At 32.0% G+C, this 20,904-nt stretch overlaps 3 protein-coding genes across 3 annotated transcripts; all 3 read right to left on the reverse strand.

The window, feature by feature from the left end:
- Window positions 1-3,384: 3,384 nt before the first annotated feature.
- LOC137925782 (uncharacterized) lies at window positions 3,385-6,565 on the reverse strand. The gene is made up of 3 exons (XM_068769281.1): window positions 5,537-6,565; window positions 4,163-4,666; window positions 3,385-3,447 (listed from the first exon to the last, which is right to left on the reverse strand). Exons 1-3 carry the CDS (start codon window positions 6,563-6,565, stop codon window positions 3,385-3,387), a joined length of 1,596 nt encoding a protein of 531 aa, XP_068625382.1.
- Window positions 6,566-9,736: 3,171 nt separating this feature from the next.
- LOC137921573 (uncharacterized) lies at window positions 9,737-16,289 on the reverse strand. The gene is made up of 3 exons (XM_068764375.1): window positions 16,238-16,289; window positions 10,866-10,942; window positions 9,737-10,124 (listed from the first exon to the last, which is right to left on the reverse strand). The coding sequence occupies exons 1-3, from the start codon at window positions 16,259-16,261 to the stop codon at window positions 9,737-9,739; spliced, it is 489 nt and encodes a 162-aa protein (XP_068620476.1). The 5' UTR covers window positions 16,262-16,289.
- Window positions 16,290-19,947: 3,658 nt separating this feature from the next.
- Window positions 19,948-20,626, reverse strand: LOC137921150 (uncharacterized). The gene is made up of 2 exons (XM_068763922.1): window positions 20,344-20,626; window positions 19,948-20,277 (listed from the first exon to the last, which is right to left on the reverse strand). The coding sequence occupies exon 2, from the start codon at window positions 20,275-20,277 to the stop codon at window positions 19,990-19,992; it is 288 nt and encodes a 95-aa protein (XP_068620023.1). The 5' UTR covers window positions 20,344-20,626; the 3' UTR covers window positions 19,948-19,989.
- Window positions 20,627-20,904: the final 278 nt, after the last annotated feature.

Below are 20,904 nucleotides of genomic sequence, written 5' to 3' on the forward strand. Positions count from 1 at the left end.
TGTTGTAAGCTGAAAGAACGACGACGCAACTACAATGACAAGTAGTGAAGCTGCACTAGCCTATAAACTGAAAAAAGACGTTGCGCTTCTTAGCGACATGGATGAATTTAATAACAATATTTCAGATATTGTTATTAAATTCATAAGTAAAATTTAGAAAATTCTGTCTCCCGTCCGATTCGCGATCGCCCCTCAACTAATTGTATCATTTTTCGTAAAATTCATTTATAGCTGACCTCTACTTGGTAAAAAGAATATTTCTAATATTTTAGAAGTCGTTTAACTTTATGGTTCCAGAGACACAATGATGAGTACAAAAAGTGTGGAAATCTGTCATTAATAGAAGACATTCATCTTAAATTAAATGCTAAAATAGTAAAAAGAAAATAAAAATCATTTTGTAATCTATGACTATAAACTTATTAATAAATACCAAATGAAATTATATTTCAATTAAGCGAATAAAGAATTCAGATGTTGGTTACTTTTATATTGAAAAAAATAAATCAAATAACAACTTAAAAAAAATTTAATCGGTGTTTAATAAACCAAATACAAAAAATATATACACTTACATACTGTTGATAAAAAATGATTACCGCAGCCATCATATCTCAAATAGGTAGTGATATAAAACATTAAACACTGCGATGGCTGTAAAAGCATTACACAAAAAACAAATCGTCATTATTAAGATGCCGTTAACGTCGCGGAAATCTCGAGTAATAAGTGTTTTATATTGCGACAAACAAACTTCCTTAAGATAAAAATCCCATTGACTGCGGTGTGGGGATCGATTTATTAGAGCGTGAATTGTATTCGTTGCGTAGTTCGCAAAGGAAATACGCAAGTGTCTTTGTCATATTAATGCATATTTATATTTATTTTTATTTACACACTTTAAGACAAAGATTTTCCAAACAGTATGTCTGTTTGGAAAATCTTTAATTATTGAATGTTATCCTTGTAATATCACCACAATTGGGACAGGCCTCTCAAAGGGAGGGCGATCTACATGTCAAATTATTTATAATCATATTCCATCATAATCTTTCATGTTTTTTTTGCATTAAAATACGTGTAAATTGATCATTAATTTTTATACGTGAAAATTAATCGACAATTTTTTACTACGAGTAAAATTTGAGAAAGGATCCACTAATTTAGGTATTTTTCTTCAGTTTTTATTAGAGCAAGATGAAAACAACACCTTTCTTTTTAAGCACAAAACACAAATCAAAGTAAACCACCTGGACTTAGCCATAGCCTGTCGTCACCGTCGTTTCAGGGAGGAGGTTCAGAGCTGAACGTAGTCTGAGGGAGGAGCATGTTCAGATATGAAAAAGATGTGAATATTTATAATTAAACGAAGAAAAATCATTGATATACATTATAATAAAAACATGATAACATTACTAATAAAATAAGGTATTGTAGTTTACGAAATAGATATTTTTATTTATTTATTGATACTTTTTCTAAACCATGGATAATAACTGAAAAAAAGAAACAATTTATGTAGAGGTACTAGAGGCGGTCTTACCGCTCGAGGCAATCTCTACCAGACAACCTTTTATGGGGATGAGAGACATAAGGGAGAGAGCAATTTAGGGTGGGTATGCACAGAAATGCTTGCAGTTCTATACACAAAAATACTTATATATACATGTATTCACATATATTATTATATATTACTTATATATTTCTTAACTTTTTCACGTTCAGTGATAGTTGTTTATTTTTAAGGCATTAAATGAATAAATAAAATCGCCGCTACCACCGAATAAAATGATAAGTCCGAAAATGCAACTTTTCAGGAGAGACGAAAAATGAAATTTTTATTATATTCGAAAATTATAACGACTAAATAGTTTGAAAGCCAATTTTATAATCGAATAATCTTTGAATATTTATATTTGAAATAACGCTTTACGTATTGTCTTTTTATTCTTGTTCATGCTTAACCGTGTTTATTTAGAGAAAAAATTAACTTTGCCTATCTCCGCCATTATTAGTCAGAAAATTATGGGAAAATTTAATAACATGTATTGGAACTCCTATTTTTCAATGACTACAAATATTTAAAAACCCCAGGTAGGTATAAATAATTACGACGATTGTCATTTTATTCGGTAGGTCCAGAATATATTTATTATTGTTACTCTCTAGCTGCAACAGGCCAATAATTTTCGACTATATTAATTTTCGTTTTTTTTTTCTTAACATGATTGTTTATTACAAAACTTTTATGAGACTTAAATATTTTTTATAATTCACAGAAATTGTGAATATAATGATATGTATATTTTTACCATCGTTTCATCCATAAGACTTTCACTGTTGAACGTGGAACTTCTTAAGAGATCTCCAAATATACCATTTTTTATTAATGATATAAAATTTATTAAGTAATTTATGCGGAACGGTTTTGATTCTACACGTGTCACGCTTGACTGATTTTTATTTCATACAAAGCGTGTTCTGTTGCACTTCCGAGGATTACGTGCCCGCTGTTTGTGCGTAACAAACGAACGTGCTCGATTATTCGCCGTTTTATTTGCAAACTGTTAGTTTTCTTATGTAACGTCGGACATTTGTGAATTGCGTGCACATGAAACCAATGCAGTGATAATTCACACGTTACACGTGTTATTCTTTTACACGGCTCATTATTTTTTAGTGTTTTTAATCGATAACATTCAGCTAATATTTTATTCTGTATATCCAAGTTTTAGTGGTATAAACAAATAAATATAAAAATATAATTGTCAAATCTGGTACCAATTTAATTAATAGTTTTTATTGAGAGAAAATATGTACAAATCATAAGGATAATTGTAAATAGGACTTATTTTTCCATCTATGCGACAGAGTAAATTATATTAAAATACCAGTTATTAGCTGATAAACATTTGACGTCAATCAAAAGTAAAAAAAGTAGATGTAATAAAACAGTGAGCGCCATAAAGCATTACAATTAGTAATAGAATCTTGAAGTGTATGCAATAAAAAAAATATTTTTGCAAATAATCGTTTTTTTATTGTTAAGATAGTAAATAAATAAATAAAGACTTTTATTATATCATTGGATTGTTATACGGATTTATAAACTATAACTAGATTGTTATATACTAGTAATTTTGTACAGTACGAATTCTATTTAAGCAGCTAGTTTATAACACATTTTATACTATCCATATATTATTAAAATCTTAGTCTTATAGTTTATAGAATAACAGTTATATAGTAACAAACTCTCTCAGTTACTAATGCTTTCTGAAGTGATAATAATGTTAACTTAAGACGTTCTCCCCCATAATCCGGTGATGGCAACCGCTCGAAGGTGTTCATTCTATAAAATATTACTATTTTCGTGCCGGAAGATCAAACCTTATCCATGTATGGTGTCTTCAATTTCGACAAACTGTATTCTTTCTTATTTTTTTGCTGTAAAAATAAACAAAAGATGATAGAATAAATGAAATAATTTTGTCTCTCTTTATTTGTACTTAAACTAGAGTAGTTACTAAAAACCATTTTGTTGTAAAGCAGGTCTGCAAAGATATTTGTTTAAAGACCTTACAGTTGGTTTGTCTTTTGAAAATTATGCTTTCAACTAGTCACTGTAAAGGCAACTTTCACATAAGGTATGAAGGTGTACAATGATAAATCATTGAGCTAACATGAAGGCACTGAAAAAATAGCTTAACCTTTATTTCAATGAACGTGATTATAAATTTATATTTATTCATATATTTAGTTTCTTTACACATTCCCTCCGGTCAACCTACAGTGAACTTTGCAATATAGTAAACACATATATATTATTATTATTATATTACAAAACATATTTACATAATATTTATATATATATATGATAAATACTACACTAGTTTTTAATTAATAATATACGTATGTTTAAATTAGAGGATATAATAGATAATACTGCGTATACTATATACGTGTAAAATACGATTAAAGAGAATCTTCTGGTAAACATATACCGGCTAGCTCTCTAATTTCGAAGGGAAGTCTATTCCAAAGCAGAAATGCTTTGAAAAGAAAAATAAGAATGAACGTAAAATTTGTAAGAAGGACAAAGTAGTAAAAAACTTATCGCACTGCTGTCACTATAAAAGCATTTTTGAGTTTGTGAACTTACCGGCGTACCCTGAAAATGTTTCCACAAGCCATAACGCAGTTCCCAATCTTCGAAGAACAATGTCGGCTTGTTCCACATGATGTGTTTATTTTCCACGTTATATATTTTTGTTAACGGCGGATTGAGTTGAGGTGCCTCTTTTGCTCTTCTCGATATAATTTGATTCACGTATCTGTAGAGGTCTGGAGCTTTGTGAACCCAGCACACCAGAGACATCACAGACACGACAATCGCATGCATCCAATACCTGCACCTGACTGGTATGTCGTCGGCGTTAATTGCAAAGTCTTGTATAACCATAACCATGCAAGCTGCGACTGCAGCCGTCAGCCCACAAGGCACTTCAAGTACAATGCAACTGATCGCAGTGAATAATGACTTCAAGTTGACAGCACTATAATAATGTTGCTTCACAGCCTTGAAGAAGTATGTGTGAATAATCTCGCGATGCTGCCGTATAAAAGCTTTATCGCCGCTGTCGTATGCGCCGATTTTTAAATCAACCTAAAAATCAAAATAAAGTGTGAAATTGTAATCTTTACGTATGTAACAACTAATTAACAATTCGGTTATTTTTTTAAATATTTTCACCAAGGCATCAAAAAGATTATTGCGAGTAAATAAAAATTAAAAAATTAATGAACCGTAGTCTTTTTCCTTTGTAAACGATAGAGAAAATCAAAACACCTGGTTCACATTAGACGTCGTATACTATAACAATAAGATAGACATTCCCATAAAGTTATACTTTAAAAATTCTATAAAAAGTAGTAAGAGCAAAACACTACACAGTTCAGTACTATCCGGAAGAGTCAATTCGGTCAAAATTATATTTTGGACTGACTTGCAATTTTAGACAATAATAAAGAAGATTAAGTAAAGATAAACTATGAAACATAACGAAAATATGGCCAGATTATTCAAGTCTTGCAGCGTATTAAGTAGAAAACTTTTTTGGATTATTAAGACTTCTTTAATATAGGCAAGTTAAAGGAGCAACGGGCGGGCCATAAAGAGCGCAGGGGCCACAGGCGTCTCAAAGTTCTAGAGCACAAACAGGCAAGCACTGCTTAAGATGTCCCACTACAAGGACTGAAACAATGTAAGATCCTCAGAAAGCACTGAATTCAGGCCAGTTCCACCTGGTTTTATCGTGAATATATAGAGGAGGTCTATGTCTAGTTACTATGTTAGACCTCCTACAGCAGAAATGAAGAAAGTGATTTATCTGTAACAAGCTTTATTTATTTTATCTATTGTACCGCAACAGTCGTAACTAAAATAATAATTTCGAAAAATATTACTTTTAACAATACGAATTTTATCAGAGCGACTAATAAAAATAAAATAATCTCTTTTAAAATTAAATATTACCTGTGAGAAATTGTAATAGATATTCGGTACAACAAGATACTGTGCATTAAGTTGTCGATCTAGGAACCTTATAAGCAGACGACTTCCAACAAGACTGTGCAGTGCGTTCGGTGATCCGACTAGATTCTTTAGCACATGCTCGAAGAGACCTTCACAGAAGCTTTCGTTGTACATCTTCACTTGATACAGATGCGCTGCATAGTCAAGGAGCGACGAAAACTCAAATATGTCGTCATCACTCATATTAACAATGTAGAACCAGTTAAGCATAGCTGCTATAATAGTCAAACGGTGATGATTTTCCGCCCTCTCGAATATTCGCCGAAGACAAACCTCGAATCCTTTCCTGAGGTATCTATAAGCCGTTACTTTACCTTCACCTTTATCAATGCTGTGCGCAAAGAAATTTAAAAATCTTATAATAAAAGGAAGCAACTTATGTTTATCAATTATCCAATTTTCACTTTGAAGTAATTCGTATAAAACTCTCATACGATGTCTAGCCGACACTACGTCTGTAAATAGAACTGAATTGATATCCGTAAGCATTATATAAAAGAGTGTCGATTTACCTCGATTATAGTATAATACAATCTCTAATATTTGTTGAACAAAGCTTTCGTAAGGCCAAAGAGAGACTTCGGTGAAAAAATTCAATGTGATCTTTATCGAATCTTCGCTGAGCTCTGGTAATAAACTTGCCATAGATTTATGGAATAGTTGTTCGGATTGTTTGAAACGCCATCGACCGTACCAATTCCAGCAGCTTCTACTTCGTCTTCTGATTTTTAAACTCATTGCAAAATAATACACTAAGGTCAGAGAGCAGCGTAGTAACTCTGTGAAATTCGATCTTTGCAAATTATTTCTTGTTGTTTGTAATAAAATGTTGCGTAATCTTTTCATAGCTTTTAATTTATTATTTCTATGTACCGGGCTCAGATCCATTGGCTTATAATATTGAGAAAGATGGTCAATCTTTTCGTTCAATTGTTCATCATTTAGTGTTTTGCGTTTTGTTATTAACATGTTTTTTTTAATAATTCTCTTACGTAACTTTTACCTCAATCTGTATTAGAATATTAATAAAATCATTTAAGATCAATGACACATGAATATTGCCTAATTATGACAGAGTTAATTTTCTTTCAAAATTTCTGTCAAAAAAGTATAAATATTTGTATCATATCTATGTTTTTGAATACCATATAGTCTCGTTGTAAATAAACTCAATTTTACTTACACTTCGATATAAATAGCGCAGAATTTTTAAAATAGGCATTAATTATAATGTATCAAATATTTACGTACTACAAATCTCTAACAAAATAGGTGTGAAAATTATTTTTTCTTCACTATAACCTTTGAGCGTCAAGGAAACAACTATAAAAAATATTAACCTAATTGGTGGAGGTATTGTCGAGTTATGTGCTTAATGACACATTTATGTATTTATTCTCATTTATAAACAGATAGATAGATGTAATAAAACTGTAATAGTATTATTAATGTAAAACAAAAAGAAATTGACTAAAGTGTAATAAAAATAAAAGTTCCGAATACGTCAAAATACAATTGCATAAGTGTAAAAAGGCGCGCGCAGGGAAAATACGTTCTCATTCAATTGAATTCAACTCTTAGTGATATCGGGTTGAATACAATGAAAGCGCTTCGTAACGGTTCCTTGTACTTCCGACACGGTATGGGTAATTTCGCGCAAAATTACAGTTGTAAGCAAAGCACAGAATATTAATGTTTTTCGTATTTAACTAGACAATCAGGGTGTTGGTCAAGTTATAGATGATATATGACTCGGCATTAAGTGCAAACACAAAGTACATCATAAAAAAACAACGTTTATCATTTCAGCCGTAGGATGTCCACTGCTGGGCATAAGCCTCTTCCACAGTTTTCTTTCTATCTTCGGAAGAGTCGTAATTGTCCCTACGAGACGCAGCTCCTTCCCCCTCCTCGTCGACTGCTTCGTTTCGGGAGTCCACCGTTATCGCTGGCGGCGAGGACGCTTATGATCTATTTTCGTCGGCCCCTTTCGCTTTGCTTTCTACACAGCAATTTCGGTACCACTAAACCAAATGTATCAAAAATATCTATTAACAAAATCTGACACACAAAGATACATCCTTAAAGCATATCTGCAGTTTCTTCTGTCCCTAATTCTTCCAGCACTAACGCTTTCTGCAATCTACAATGGACCAAGCTAGGTGCGGTGATCTTTGACATATTCGTTATATATTTCGTAGAGTCGTTTAATGCGTTTCGAGTTTCCCATGGGGAGGTCTTTACATCCAGCCGATATATGCCGATCTGAGAGGAATGGTTTAAGCAACCTAGATTAGCAGCTTCCTAAAGTTATCAAATAATAATAGTAAAGGCCCAAGCCAAGTTTTTGTGAAGAGCTAAGGCTCTTGGCTCGGCTCGTGAATCTTGAACTTAGTGAATTGTTCGGTGGCCCTATACCTGATAAAAGAGTAAATGTAAACCGACAGAAAACTTTTTACCCATTACAAAAAAAATTGGGCGCTTTTATTCACGCACTTACCAAATTCGAAGCAGTTACTCCCGTTTATTCAAAAAAGAGGCTTTACTACGAATGAAATTTTTGTTTCTAGGTATTTTATTTATGGCAATATTCTAAGCAACATAACCGTATCAACATCGTTATTATCATTTTAGCTGCAGGAAATCTACTGCTAGATATATATGCCTTATAAATTTTCGAAAGGATTGGTAGGAAGCAGACTGCATAGTGTTTTTCGAAGACCTTAACAATATCGTGTCTGTTCATTTTATGGTCTCTAAGTAATGGTACTTCTGGAGGCTAATGGTCGCAGCAGTCCTCTGTTCTTTTCTTTATAATAACAGTTGATTTTTAATATCTCGAGTATTAGTTTATGGTGCTAAAAAGATAATGATAAAAGAGAGAATTTCTTAAACAATACATATCCTTATAAAGCGCTGGAAAATATTAAAGATATCATTCGACTCGTCATGGATTCATTCTATTTCGAATTTTAACCTAATTTTTCCACATTTTACATTATCTATAATATTTATTCTATAATTTATACAATCTATAATCTTTCCTCTATATAGGAAAGACTACGATAGAAGGGGCGAGAATTTTTGTTCGGGGTTCGTGAATGGCCTAAGATCAATAGTTAACGACACTACGATGGATGAGTCAAGCGAAAGCCCTCGCGGTATCATCCCTAGATCTATACTAGCAAAATGCCTAGGTGAGAGAGAAATGTCTGTAAAAAACTAAAAATACCCTTTACACGTCTTCGTAGTGCAATATGGCTCGCCAAAAGATATCAATGGGCGAATATACGATAATCACCACAATGGGCAGACGGGTTAGCTATCACAGTGTTGTTATATACGCAGACAACGCTGCCGCCCATCCGCTGGAAACTTGCTTGTGAGCAATGACAATCCAATGTAATTAATAACCAAAGTGCTAAAAGATTGTGTTCCGGGAATTGAACCCACAACCTATGGTTGTCTCAGGTCTCTACCGCTGGCTACAACTGCCCGTTGACCGGTACACACAAGTAAAAAACCAAAAATTAACAGTTTTTTTCTTTTGCGATCATCAAACATAATTTTCTTTTATGATTTAATTAATGATGCAAATCATCAATGATCAACCAATATATAACAAATCATTATCGTGTCAACCGTTGGACGTCATTACTGAATATAGGTTTTCATAGGTACAAATGGACCGGTTGGAAGCGGCCTGTAACTATAGTCTCCCGACAAACTTAATAAGGTCGAATGTCCATCTTATAGGTAGGCGTCACGCTGCACTTGACGCGGTGAGAAATAAAATATCTGAAATACGGGGCTTGCAGATTCGACAATTTTATTCACATTGAGCCGTGGTTGCTCTGAATAAGGATTGTAGGTAGTCACCTCGTCTCCTGACAAAGTTAAAAATTAAAAACATCTTGGGAAAAAACAGACAGTACGCATGACTTAAATCCGATGAAAAATAAAATGTAAAAATATTCATTAATATAATTTTATTTTCGAGTACAATCATCTTAAATCTATCAGTCTTATTTATATAAATAAACGAATTAAATTAGAGAATACGCAAAGATCGTAACTCATTGGCGGGTTTCTATTGATGATTCAAATAAAAGTTTCTATAACAATGAACAATGGATGACGTCACTGCTTGGACGTCGTTTTTGCGTCACTATTGGCAGCCAATTGTTGCGAAGGTGTGTAAGTGTTTTGTGGATATGTTTGAGCTAAGTATGGCCCAGGACCGACTTGTTCTTGAAGTTTCTCGGCTTCTTCCGGTGCAACAGGACACATGCAAGGAACGAGTTGTACATGCTGAAGTGAGACTGGTGTAAGGCTAGCACCAGCTGGTACGCTGATTGGTATTGGCGCCATGCTCTGCTGTACCGAGATCTCAGGTTGCTGGTATTGCTGTCCCTGCACTTGGTACAATTTCCGAGATTCATACGGGTACGTGTATTGGTACCGATACTGCATTGGTGTCATATTAGGCGCCAGAGGCTGTACCCAGGTCTTCTGCGATGATTGCGGTCTGCAATAAATGATTTAAAATTGTACTTACCAAAAATAAGAGATAAAAATATATTTAATACATTTTAATTACATTATTTATACGTAATAATAACGAATACATCTGAACAGCATTTTCCTATAAAATTTTCGATGAATATTCGCGAATAAAAATCATTTCGATATCTGAACTCATCACACAAGCACTTCCATTGGAAGCTTAATAAGATATCAAGATGAGTCACTACGTAGGTGATCTCTTATATTTAAATATATTATGGCTTATTCATTTTTACATCAATATCATAACAATGATTTTAAATCATTATGTAGCTCATCTACGTGTCTATATTATTTGCTTTAGTAAAACTGAAAAACATATTAAAAAATATGCATTCGTATAAATGTGAAACAGCTACGTACTAGGGTTAGGTGAGTTTATTAGTAGATTTATTAATGGAAGAAGCGCACCGATATAGCGCCGATTAGATAATAATAATAAAAACAAATGAATGCAATCGCATAGCAAATTAACGTAACAATCGTGTAACTATTAAGGAAATCGTTTATGTTTTGGAATGTATACATACATAAAATCAAACACAATTCGCAATTAATAAGAAAATTATTATATATATCGCATTGCTTTACACGTAACTTTTAAGTTGTTTAATGTTTTTACCGCATGCAAACAATTTTTAAAGTGAAATCAACGACTGCACAGTAGTTTTATATAAGCGCTACTTAAGTTTATGATACTTACGTTGAATCTGATCCCCATTTTAGGAAGAAAGCCTCCGTAGACGCCAGTATCAGCAGGACACTGAATGTCAGGCACATCTGAAAACAACAGTTCTGGTTACATATTACATTGGTGTATCTTTTAATTTACTTACGCAACGAAAAGACGGATACAATTCGCCCATTTGTCAAATTCTTATTCTAGATTACTAAATTCAAGAAACCTCGCAGTTATTAAAATCATGCAACATCACCGTGCACAGTTCCATGTAACTTTCAGAATAACGAATAGCCTGGCGAAATATGGTGGTGGAGACTGGCATGATTGACTACGAACTACTTAAAACAAATATTCCTTAATATCAACCGATGAGGCAGAGGTTCAATCTGGGATTAAATAAATTAAACGTATTTCTAGAGGTTTCTCTGGGAAGGCTAGTCCTTCCAGGGAAATTCTAAAGCAAACAAAGGCTTGAAGGAATACTGATCCAGTAAGATGTCGATTAACGGCTCGAAATTGAACTCGAATGAAATTCTCAGGTTAATTTCATACCACAATCATTATTTTTCTTTGCAGAAGATTAACTCAATAACAAGCTCGAAGGTTAAGCTATGTCTCTTCAGTATTCATACGCCCCGTTAATCTTTTAACACTGACGTACATACAGTAGAAGTTGTTGACAGAGAAACTCTTTCGTCAAAACGTTTTTTAATTTTATTTTGTCGTCCTTTTTTGTATATTGCATTAATTTCTACATTAATCTGGATTTTAAAAAGAATGATAAGTATAGTCTTCTTTTAAGGTAAACTAACTATTGTAATTTGCCTGCAGAACGTATTCTTTTTTTAAAATAAAAATGTATAAATCATAAATTATTCCTTCCCTCTGTAGCGATATATACCGACGTCCGCTGATGGATATATTCCTCCTCATAGATTTGCATTAGTCACGGTTGGAAGCTGCCTGCATATTATATCCTTTTATAATTCTCGAAAAGAAAGTTAATAAACAAAATTATTTTAGTGTACCTGGTACCCAAATACCTTTTACAATACGAAGCTTTATCTTTTATTAATAAACTAACTTTCTTCAATCCACTCCGCGAAGTAAATGTACGCCCCGTCTACCTTCTTTGCGGAGAGAATTTAGTAAAACTTATTCTTAGCTGATCTTTATTTGATAACAGATATATGTCTACCAAAATTAACATCTTCAACGCCTATGTTTTCAGATATATCGTGATAAGTCTGTCCATACAAATTTATGATACATATATACTCATATGTAAAGGTTTTTTATTCTTTTTCTCTTTGGAGATCTCTTTCTACACTCACCAATACAGTTTCATAAATTGATGTTAAGAATACATCCTACATCTTTACTATGATTTCTTACAATACTTAACAATTTAATGGCGATCAATATCTTTAACAGTGTTATTACACGTAAAATATTTCAACGTCAATTTAATATTTTTACAATATTTATATTGTCTTAAATTCCTCACCAACATTCCCCCTAATTTAGAAAACAAGGCGAATTTAAAGTTATAAAATTCGTATATATTTCAAATAATAAATAAAAAATAATACAAGCAAAAATTCGCAAAGCCAAATATTTAAGTAGCATTCGCAACGTAATACATAAAAAAGAATTGTCAATGTCATTCGATTTAAAAAAAATACTAGTAATATATAATTAATTGTGGTGGTAATTTAAAATTTATACTCGTATTTAATAGAGCAAGCTATTCTCACGTGTATCTTCTCTTACATTTTTAATTTCCTTTTTGTTATCCGCATCCGCTTAGGCTCGACTGTCGGCTTTAACGTCGGTCAATGCATACAAAAACTAATTATTTTCATAGCTTCTATAATTTCCTAGTAACCAGTGCTGGCGCATGGCTAACCAAAGATTGATGGGTGATCTTAATATATAAATAATTATATGGCTTGAATAACGTTTAAAGTAAATACAAATCAGTCGGCACCTTGTTACAGTTAATGCTCTTAGTAATTATGATTTTTTTCTGTAACAGAAGCTTTTTGTTTGGCTAAGTGCCATTAATTCCTAGGATTGGAGGTAGTAGAACGCTGAGACCGCTAAGCGTAGCTATGGAAACTACAGCTTTAAAGAAACTCAATGTTCAAACCGTTATCAAGTTTTTTCATTGAGTTCTTAAACCTATCTTAAATCACTTGGGATGTTCTATGACCAGGCGAAAAGACCGTCGGCACATATGCTTAGATTCAATAAGCGTTTAGTATTCAGATGGCAGGCTAGAGGATTTAAAGGATTTAAACTGAACACGCTTTTAGTTTTCGGATCCGAAGGCCCCTCGTGTGAATTAATGAGTAACCATCTCTTCTGATCGCTAAGTCAGTTATCTCATAGTATCATGAAGACATATTTACACTTTATTTTATGTCAAATTACGTATTTATTTAGTTACTAACATTGTATTTACTTGATTTTATATGTATTTATATTATTATTATGTATTATTTATACTAGTTGATAGATAGTAAAGATGAAACACATTTTATAAGTTGAGTTAAATATAAACATAAATAAAAATATGTATAAGCATAAAATAAAAAAAAATATTTTGCTTTGTGTGGTAAGACAGCCCATTGTACTTTTTGTGTTTATTATTATGAAACTTTTTATGTTTTCTTGCGCGTACAATAAAGAATATTAAATTAAATTGAATAAGTAATTGAAGAAATTGATTAACTCCTTACTTGGGTAAAGTCGTAATTAATTACTAACCATTGTATCATTAGTTCTTCTTAAAAAGATCTTAGCTGTTAGTAAACTTTTTCATAGCACTTTGTTGCACGTTGCACTAACAAATCCCTAAACTACTTAAACTGAGTAATTTTTTTAAGGTGTGTACATATGTTGTATGCTGTATATGTTATATATTACTGAATATTATAAATTATGTATATGTACATACGCTTAAAGATAATATATTACTTAATAACAAACCTTATTTAATTTTCGAGTATGATATGTTATATGATATCTATGCTTATAATAGTGAAATAATAATGAAAAGTATAAATAATATTTTTAGTTATTTATTTATTATTCAAATTGTATAAAATGAATATCGAAATGTTATTAAAAACAACTGCCGCGTTCATATCCTTCATTCGAAACCGTGACATTATAAAATCATTTGTGTTGGTCCGTAGCGAATTGGTTAATATTCCAATTCCAATCTCGGGTACAAAATTAAAACTTGTCTTACTCACGCCTGTATAACACATACATAAATGCTATTACATACTACATTATTGTACCGACGTACTCCCTTAAAGTTATAAGTAATTAAATATTTTAAGAAAAAATTATCGCCATATAGCAAGAGTAAAACTCACGAAAGACTTGAATTAATTAACTTTTTTTCCCGATTTTCGATAAGATACGCAGAAGGTTTGAATGGAAAAAATCTTAAAAATTACAAAGAGAAATAAGTACGAACTGCGAAGAGAAAATAGTAGTAAAAACAGTTTTTCTTTTAGAGTATAAACCACAGAGTAAATTTAAAGACCGGTTAATATCTGTCAAACACTTAAATTCAATAAAAAATCAAAAAAGCGGGAAGAAGAAAAAATATCGCGTATAACAATGAATATATTATCACGTTATTATTATATATTTGCAGTGTGCAATTTTCGTGTTTTTATTATTAAGATATTAAATTAATAAATATGTATACGTGAAATAATAATATAATAAAGGTTATTTAAATACTAACTGACCCAGAGAATTTCTTTTCGCCAAACAGTGAATAAAAGAGCAGATTTCGGATTTAAAATGGATAAAATATAATTTAGTTAAATTTTTTACACAGCTATAAATGTTTCAATTGACCATTATTTTATTTTAATACTTAATATAATGTTCCGCACGAAATCAAATAATTATAATAGGTCCAGAGGTTCTTGACAACTTTGCCAGTAACTTTTGACAGTATGAAGTAAGTTAGAGCAGCTAGTTTTAGAATATATTTCAATTCATTAACCAAGAAATAAATGATTATTTATGTCTCTAATAACGTTGTTAAAAGTTCAACAATGTCTTTTATGAAATAGAGTAAACCAACAATGTAATAATATCAGCGTCCTTAACAAAACCACATTTGCGATTGCTGCTTTGGAACATGATCCAGGAATAAAAACTTTACACTCGTTAAATTTTACTTGTGGCATATACGGCACTGAATAGAAATTATACAAAATTCCTTGATAATTGGAAACTTTTATCGTGGTATATCAAGTGCACATCATGGGACTTCACGAGATAGTTTTTCTTTTAGCTTATTTAAGTACGTAAATCATATGCATGAACTATAGTTTTAAAAAAAATATATTTTAATGAATTGTAAAAAGGTACTTTCGTTACAGGTTTTACATTAATAATATATAGGTAAAGTACGTATTTGATACAATAAGCATTTTTACAAATAAATGTTTTGGAACTTAGCTCTATGTGTAATTTCATGGTTGAAAATACGATTAAAATAACATTTACATAACAAATTTATTAAAACTTTTAATCAATACATATCTAATAAAAATAAGTTTTAATTTTAAATAATATAAGATACAAAAAAACGGATAGTACTATGTATAGTAAAAATAATATTCTACACATTATTCGTAGTTTTTGAAAAACTTCTATATTATTTTTTAATAATTTTATAAAAACAAATTTATTTTCTTTGACAACGGAAATTGTTTTCTTGCGTTTTGTTTTATTCAGCATATTACTTATTAAAATCACTATGGGAACCATATGAAATAAGTTTACTTCAATGAATAAATGAATGCGGTTAAACTTAAAAGAAATATAAAATTATTTGGTATTAATGCCTTATGATTTCATTCATCAATAGACTACAGGTATGCGTTACAATAACTAAATGTGTCTGATATGTCAAAATAAAAACTCAATAGAAGCGCCGACGTGGGTAGCGAATGACTTGAGAGTCTATTGACGATCTTTACGCTGCATCTATACATGACTAGAGCAATCAATCAATCATTAAAGAAAAGCAAATATTGTCTGCTTTTGTTCATTTCGCTTTATTGATTTGTTTTTGACGACTGTTGACGTTACTGTTACTGTCATATATCATAATCGATGTTTTTAAACACAGTTGTGTTAAAGAAATATTATGATAAGTAAAATTATTTTTTTTAATTTATTTTTCACTATGAATAAAAAAAAGAATAATAGACGGGCCTATTACGATGGAAATTAAAAAAAATGTTTATCTACAGTATTTGTTATATATGATAAATTTTATAAAATATTTAAAAATAATCTCTACAAAAAATAATAAACGCAAATGAATGTAAAGTAAGTAAATAACTCACCGTTCTATTTCCACACGAATTCATCGCACTTGTTTTAACTAAAATAATTGGGAACAACTGTTGTACTTCCCCGAGACTAGACGAGGGACTGGAAGTGCGATAGGTTAAGGATTTTCACACAAAAGTTCGGAGAAGACGCGCTTACCCACTCCGACCGCGTAATGATCGCTCCCAAGGGACCCGTCGTTTTTTATACACGCTTTAAGAAACATTCCGTCCCTAAAAGCCGGTCTACGACCCCAGCATGAACTTATAATAATAATCTTATTAACTTATCTACACTCCTTTACTTAGTAGGTTTATATTGGGCCAACATTAAAAGGGATGTTTCTTACACTGGTCACTTAAGATAATTTGACAGATTTTTATACCGTTGTATGTGTTTAGATATCATTTTATTTTTTCACCTGCTTGTCGGGTACAGTGTAATGAAGGTAGGATGCATCGGACAGTCGGATCGAATCAGTACATGTCTATTAATGCTGCCTGAACAGGATCCATGACTCGACATGTTTTCCCGAGCGTAAAATCCTAAATAGAGGCAACGTTAACATTTACAATGGAATAACAAAAAACTGCCACAGAGCCGTGACGGCTTAATTACCGGTGATTGATATTACAGAAAGGAAATGCTTTCTTGTGGAAGGATGTCTCGAATGAATATATAATCGTTTTGTTTTAATATCACCGCCGGCGTGGGAATGTATAAATGTTTTTATTTTTATTATCTGCTAATAATTTAGTCTGTGGTTTTTATGGAACGTATCTTCTCTGCTAGTGCCTTTTTACATTTAGGTAATTTTACTTTATTTTATTGTAAGACTACGGCCAATTTATTATACATTTTTATTTAATTATTTAATAAAATTTGAGGACGGCCCATCCAATTTCGCCCATTTGTTCATATTTGCGTAAAGCAATTAAGCAAATTCTAATGAAAAGTTTTTTTTACTTAATTTATATACTGTGATCTGTAGCCTTCGAGAGATTTTGAGCGGTATGTACATCGTTGTGTCAGGTTATTATTAAAGCGCGACCACTGTCCCGTTCCAACTTAATATTTATGCGCCTTTTTATTTATGTTTGCGGCATACCTCGTAAAATTTCTCTAAAGAGAAAAATTTAAAATTTCGAGTAATTTCAAGGAAAATTCGAATGCTGTTTAATCATGAAAAAAAAACATTTTTATTTCGCTTTACAGAGTAAATTAAGGTCATCTGTTAAACATATTGGCTACCGAAACAATAGATATAATTAGACAAAAAATATCATGCACCATAAAGCATTACAAAATATAACTTTATTAAAGCCTTGTTCAAAAAAAGAAGTTAATAAAATTATGCATGTGAGTAATCGTTGTTTACTAGAACATAGACAAATGAATATAGTGATCACTATGAATTATGTATTATTTATCAATTTTTATCTATCGATTGAGACTGCTCTCTCTGTACTAACTCCGGCATAGGCATATATAGTATATCGGGATAACTAGTAATAACTTAAATCTTTACTTTATTTGTGCTAGTTAATGCCTGTTTCGTCGTCGTTGTTTCAGAAAATAGCCACCCACGGCAAGGCATAGGCCAACTCCAAAGACAGCTAAGTGGTGGCGATCGTAGTGTGGCATTATGTTGCGCAGAGAACACTGCTACCCATCCTCAAGAAACTTGTTTGGGAGCAATTGCAGTCGTATATAACTAATGCACAATGTTTGTGTAAGACTGTATGCCGGAAATCGAACACGCGACCTACGATCACAAGATCTCTACCGCTGAGCTATCACTTTTTTACTTTATTCCTTAATCTGTAATATAATAAACATTATTCTTCTTAAATTGGTGTAGGCGACACATCGAAAGATAAGCTGTTGAATAATTTGTCAAGATCCTATCGAGTAGCTTTCTAGAAAATCTGACATAAGACATTTTTATAACAAATGACAGCTCCTTTACTTTCATAATTTTCCAATTTTTCTTATTATTATTACTAGCTGTCCCGAACAGTATTATTGTAACTGCCCCTCAATCCTCTTGCTGATAAAATTAAAAAATAATCGTAAATTGTGAGGTACTTATTCTTTGACAAGAGGAATATTCAATCCTAATTCCAATTCATACTAAATAATAATTTTCGAAACCTTATGGTTCCAGAGATAACGTTACGAGTTAATATCTTTGTGGAAATCTAACATTAATTTGCATTTTATCTTATATATTGTGTACGTTTGCAATAATTATAATAACTCTAAAAATACAGGACATTCATAGTGTATTTAAAAGGATTCGTGAAAAACTAGCTGTACCAAAATTTCGATCGCAATGTGTCTCTAATTCATTTGTAATAAACGGAATCAATTTTTTTAATAAAGTCCAACAAAACATTATTAAAAGTAAATTGACGGAAAAGGCTTATTATTCAATAAGCAAATATTTAAATGACAAGAATCCTTGTCGTTTGATTAATTTGTTTTCATTTAGGCTATATCTGAAATAAGAATATATAAATCTGTGTCGATAATCTTTATTAAAAGATGTGTGGCGATGTAGTTTCTTCCTGGTTCTTCTCTACAAATATAACACTTTGCGAAGCAGAGTAGTCAAAGCGTAGAAGTTGTTGTCAATATGAATTATGTTAAAAGTTCCAATGTTGAATGTACTAATTTGATCTTTTTTTATCATATACATAAAGAGTGATTGGTTACACCTAGTACAAAATGAACATATACAGGTCCACCAAATCGGTTCCGCTTGTGATCATTTTCCACTCCAAACTTTGGGAACATGTAAATAAGAATAAACAGCGAAATATAAAGTAAAAGAAAGTGTTATTTCGCTATTAAAATAATTCCCGTCATACGACATACGCGCTAAACATTGTCTTAATGGCATGTACCAAGGAGCTATCAATGAACGGTACTATCCGATAACGAATGGAGGAAGCATTAAGCCCCGTACTCTATTATCAAACGTAATGGACGACAACGCTACACCGAATAGACTTAAAAGAATGCATCCATTAGGCACACATCGATGTAACGCTTATAGAGGCATTTGTAAATGTAATTACAAGCCAAATAGCCGGAGAGACTCAACCTATAAAGCGGTTATTATCTAATTAACATAGGAAAACGATTAAAATTTCAGTCAATATATGATAGTATGGTATTAATAAAGGTCTGTGGGACGTACGGACAGAATAACTTACGTCAGTGGATTCGATCGGGTGGGCGTACCACTTAAATCAAATATCCAAAAAAAAGACAATCATTTCACTTGAATCGTTCGGGATAGATAAAGACAGAAAGATCTATCTATATTTCACTCGTATCTGGCAAACGATTTATCTCACGTTGGATTACTGTAGAAAGTACTTCCGTATTAATTTATAAATCTGCACATTTTACCGTATGAATACACACAGTGATTAAATTGTAGTGAAATTACTATACAACTATTGGAGCTATTAAATTATTAACATTGTATAACCAATCTTTAATAGAAGATATATTCACTGGTGTTCATGATAGTACGCCGCCCAGAAGACTTTTAGAACAAACCATTGTTTATCGTATATTAATAAAAAAACTATTTTAATTTTAATTTTATTACATACACGTAATGTTAATGATACAAAGTAAATGAGAAAAATGATGAATAGTACATGTTATAATTTATGTTGAATAATAAAAAACAGAAGTTTCATGTTAAAAAAAATCTTTAATTGCAATTAAAAATTTCGATTTATAACAATTATTCATCGTCGAAATTGAATCTTCTCATTCCGTCAAATCGGAAACCATATGCGGCCGCATTCTTGACGTCCACTAGCGCTGGGTTACGATGCTTGTAGAAACTACCATGACCATGCGCTGGTCGGGAGGATCCATTTGGAATTCCGTGGGCCTGTCGCGGATAAAAGGCCTCAAAGTTACCAGTAGATGGCAGAACGCTCTTCAATTCATCATCTTCCGGATCGTACGGACGGCCCATAGATGGCGCTAGGACGGCTAACGTCACAACAACGAATAATAACCGCATCTGAAACGAAACGATTAAAAATAAAAACGAATGAGGAAAATAAAATAAATTTCATACTTCACGTACAGCGGCGGTTACAGATGCAAATTAAGTGAAGTGATAGCGTGAGACTGAGATGGTGGTTGGGTAAAAGAATGACAGCGCGGCACTACGCCGCACGGCCGGCCGGTTCGCCTTGACGGGGAGCAGATCATGGTGGAACCGAGTCTAGACTAACGGGTGTTTCGTAACACTTTCCATTCGACTATTCACGCACAAAACTACACTTGCCCAATTGTTATCACAACGAACTATCATTTACATACAATACAACTAATGCTCAGACTTTAGACGGTATCACTGTTTCTACTTTCACTTATTTATTTCGTTACTTATATTTAGATATTCTAGGTTAAGTGTTTCATTAACAGATTTTACTATGACACATTTCGTCAGGGGTAAATCGCGCAATAAATTGTTTCTTTTAGTCATTTTTACAATGTAATGTTTTTACGTTTATCATTAACAAACTATTCATGTAGATTTTTAATCACAATGGAGATTGAAAGTGTCGTGCACAGGGGAAATTACAAAGCTTTGAAGAAACGTGACATTTTTTGCGCGCAACCATACAATTTTTTTATGACG

The sequence above is a fragment of the Battus philenor genome, unplaced genomic scaffold, assembly GCF_028537555.1.
Source record: "Battus philenor isolate CCGP_79_NKW_IND1 unplaced genomic scaffold, ilBatPhil1.0.hap1 SCAF_1, whole genome shotgun sequence".
NCBI lineage: Eukaryota > Metazoa > Arthropoda > Insecta > Lepidoptera > Papilionidae > Battus > Battus philenor.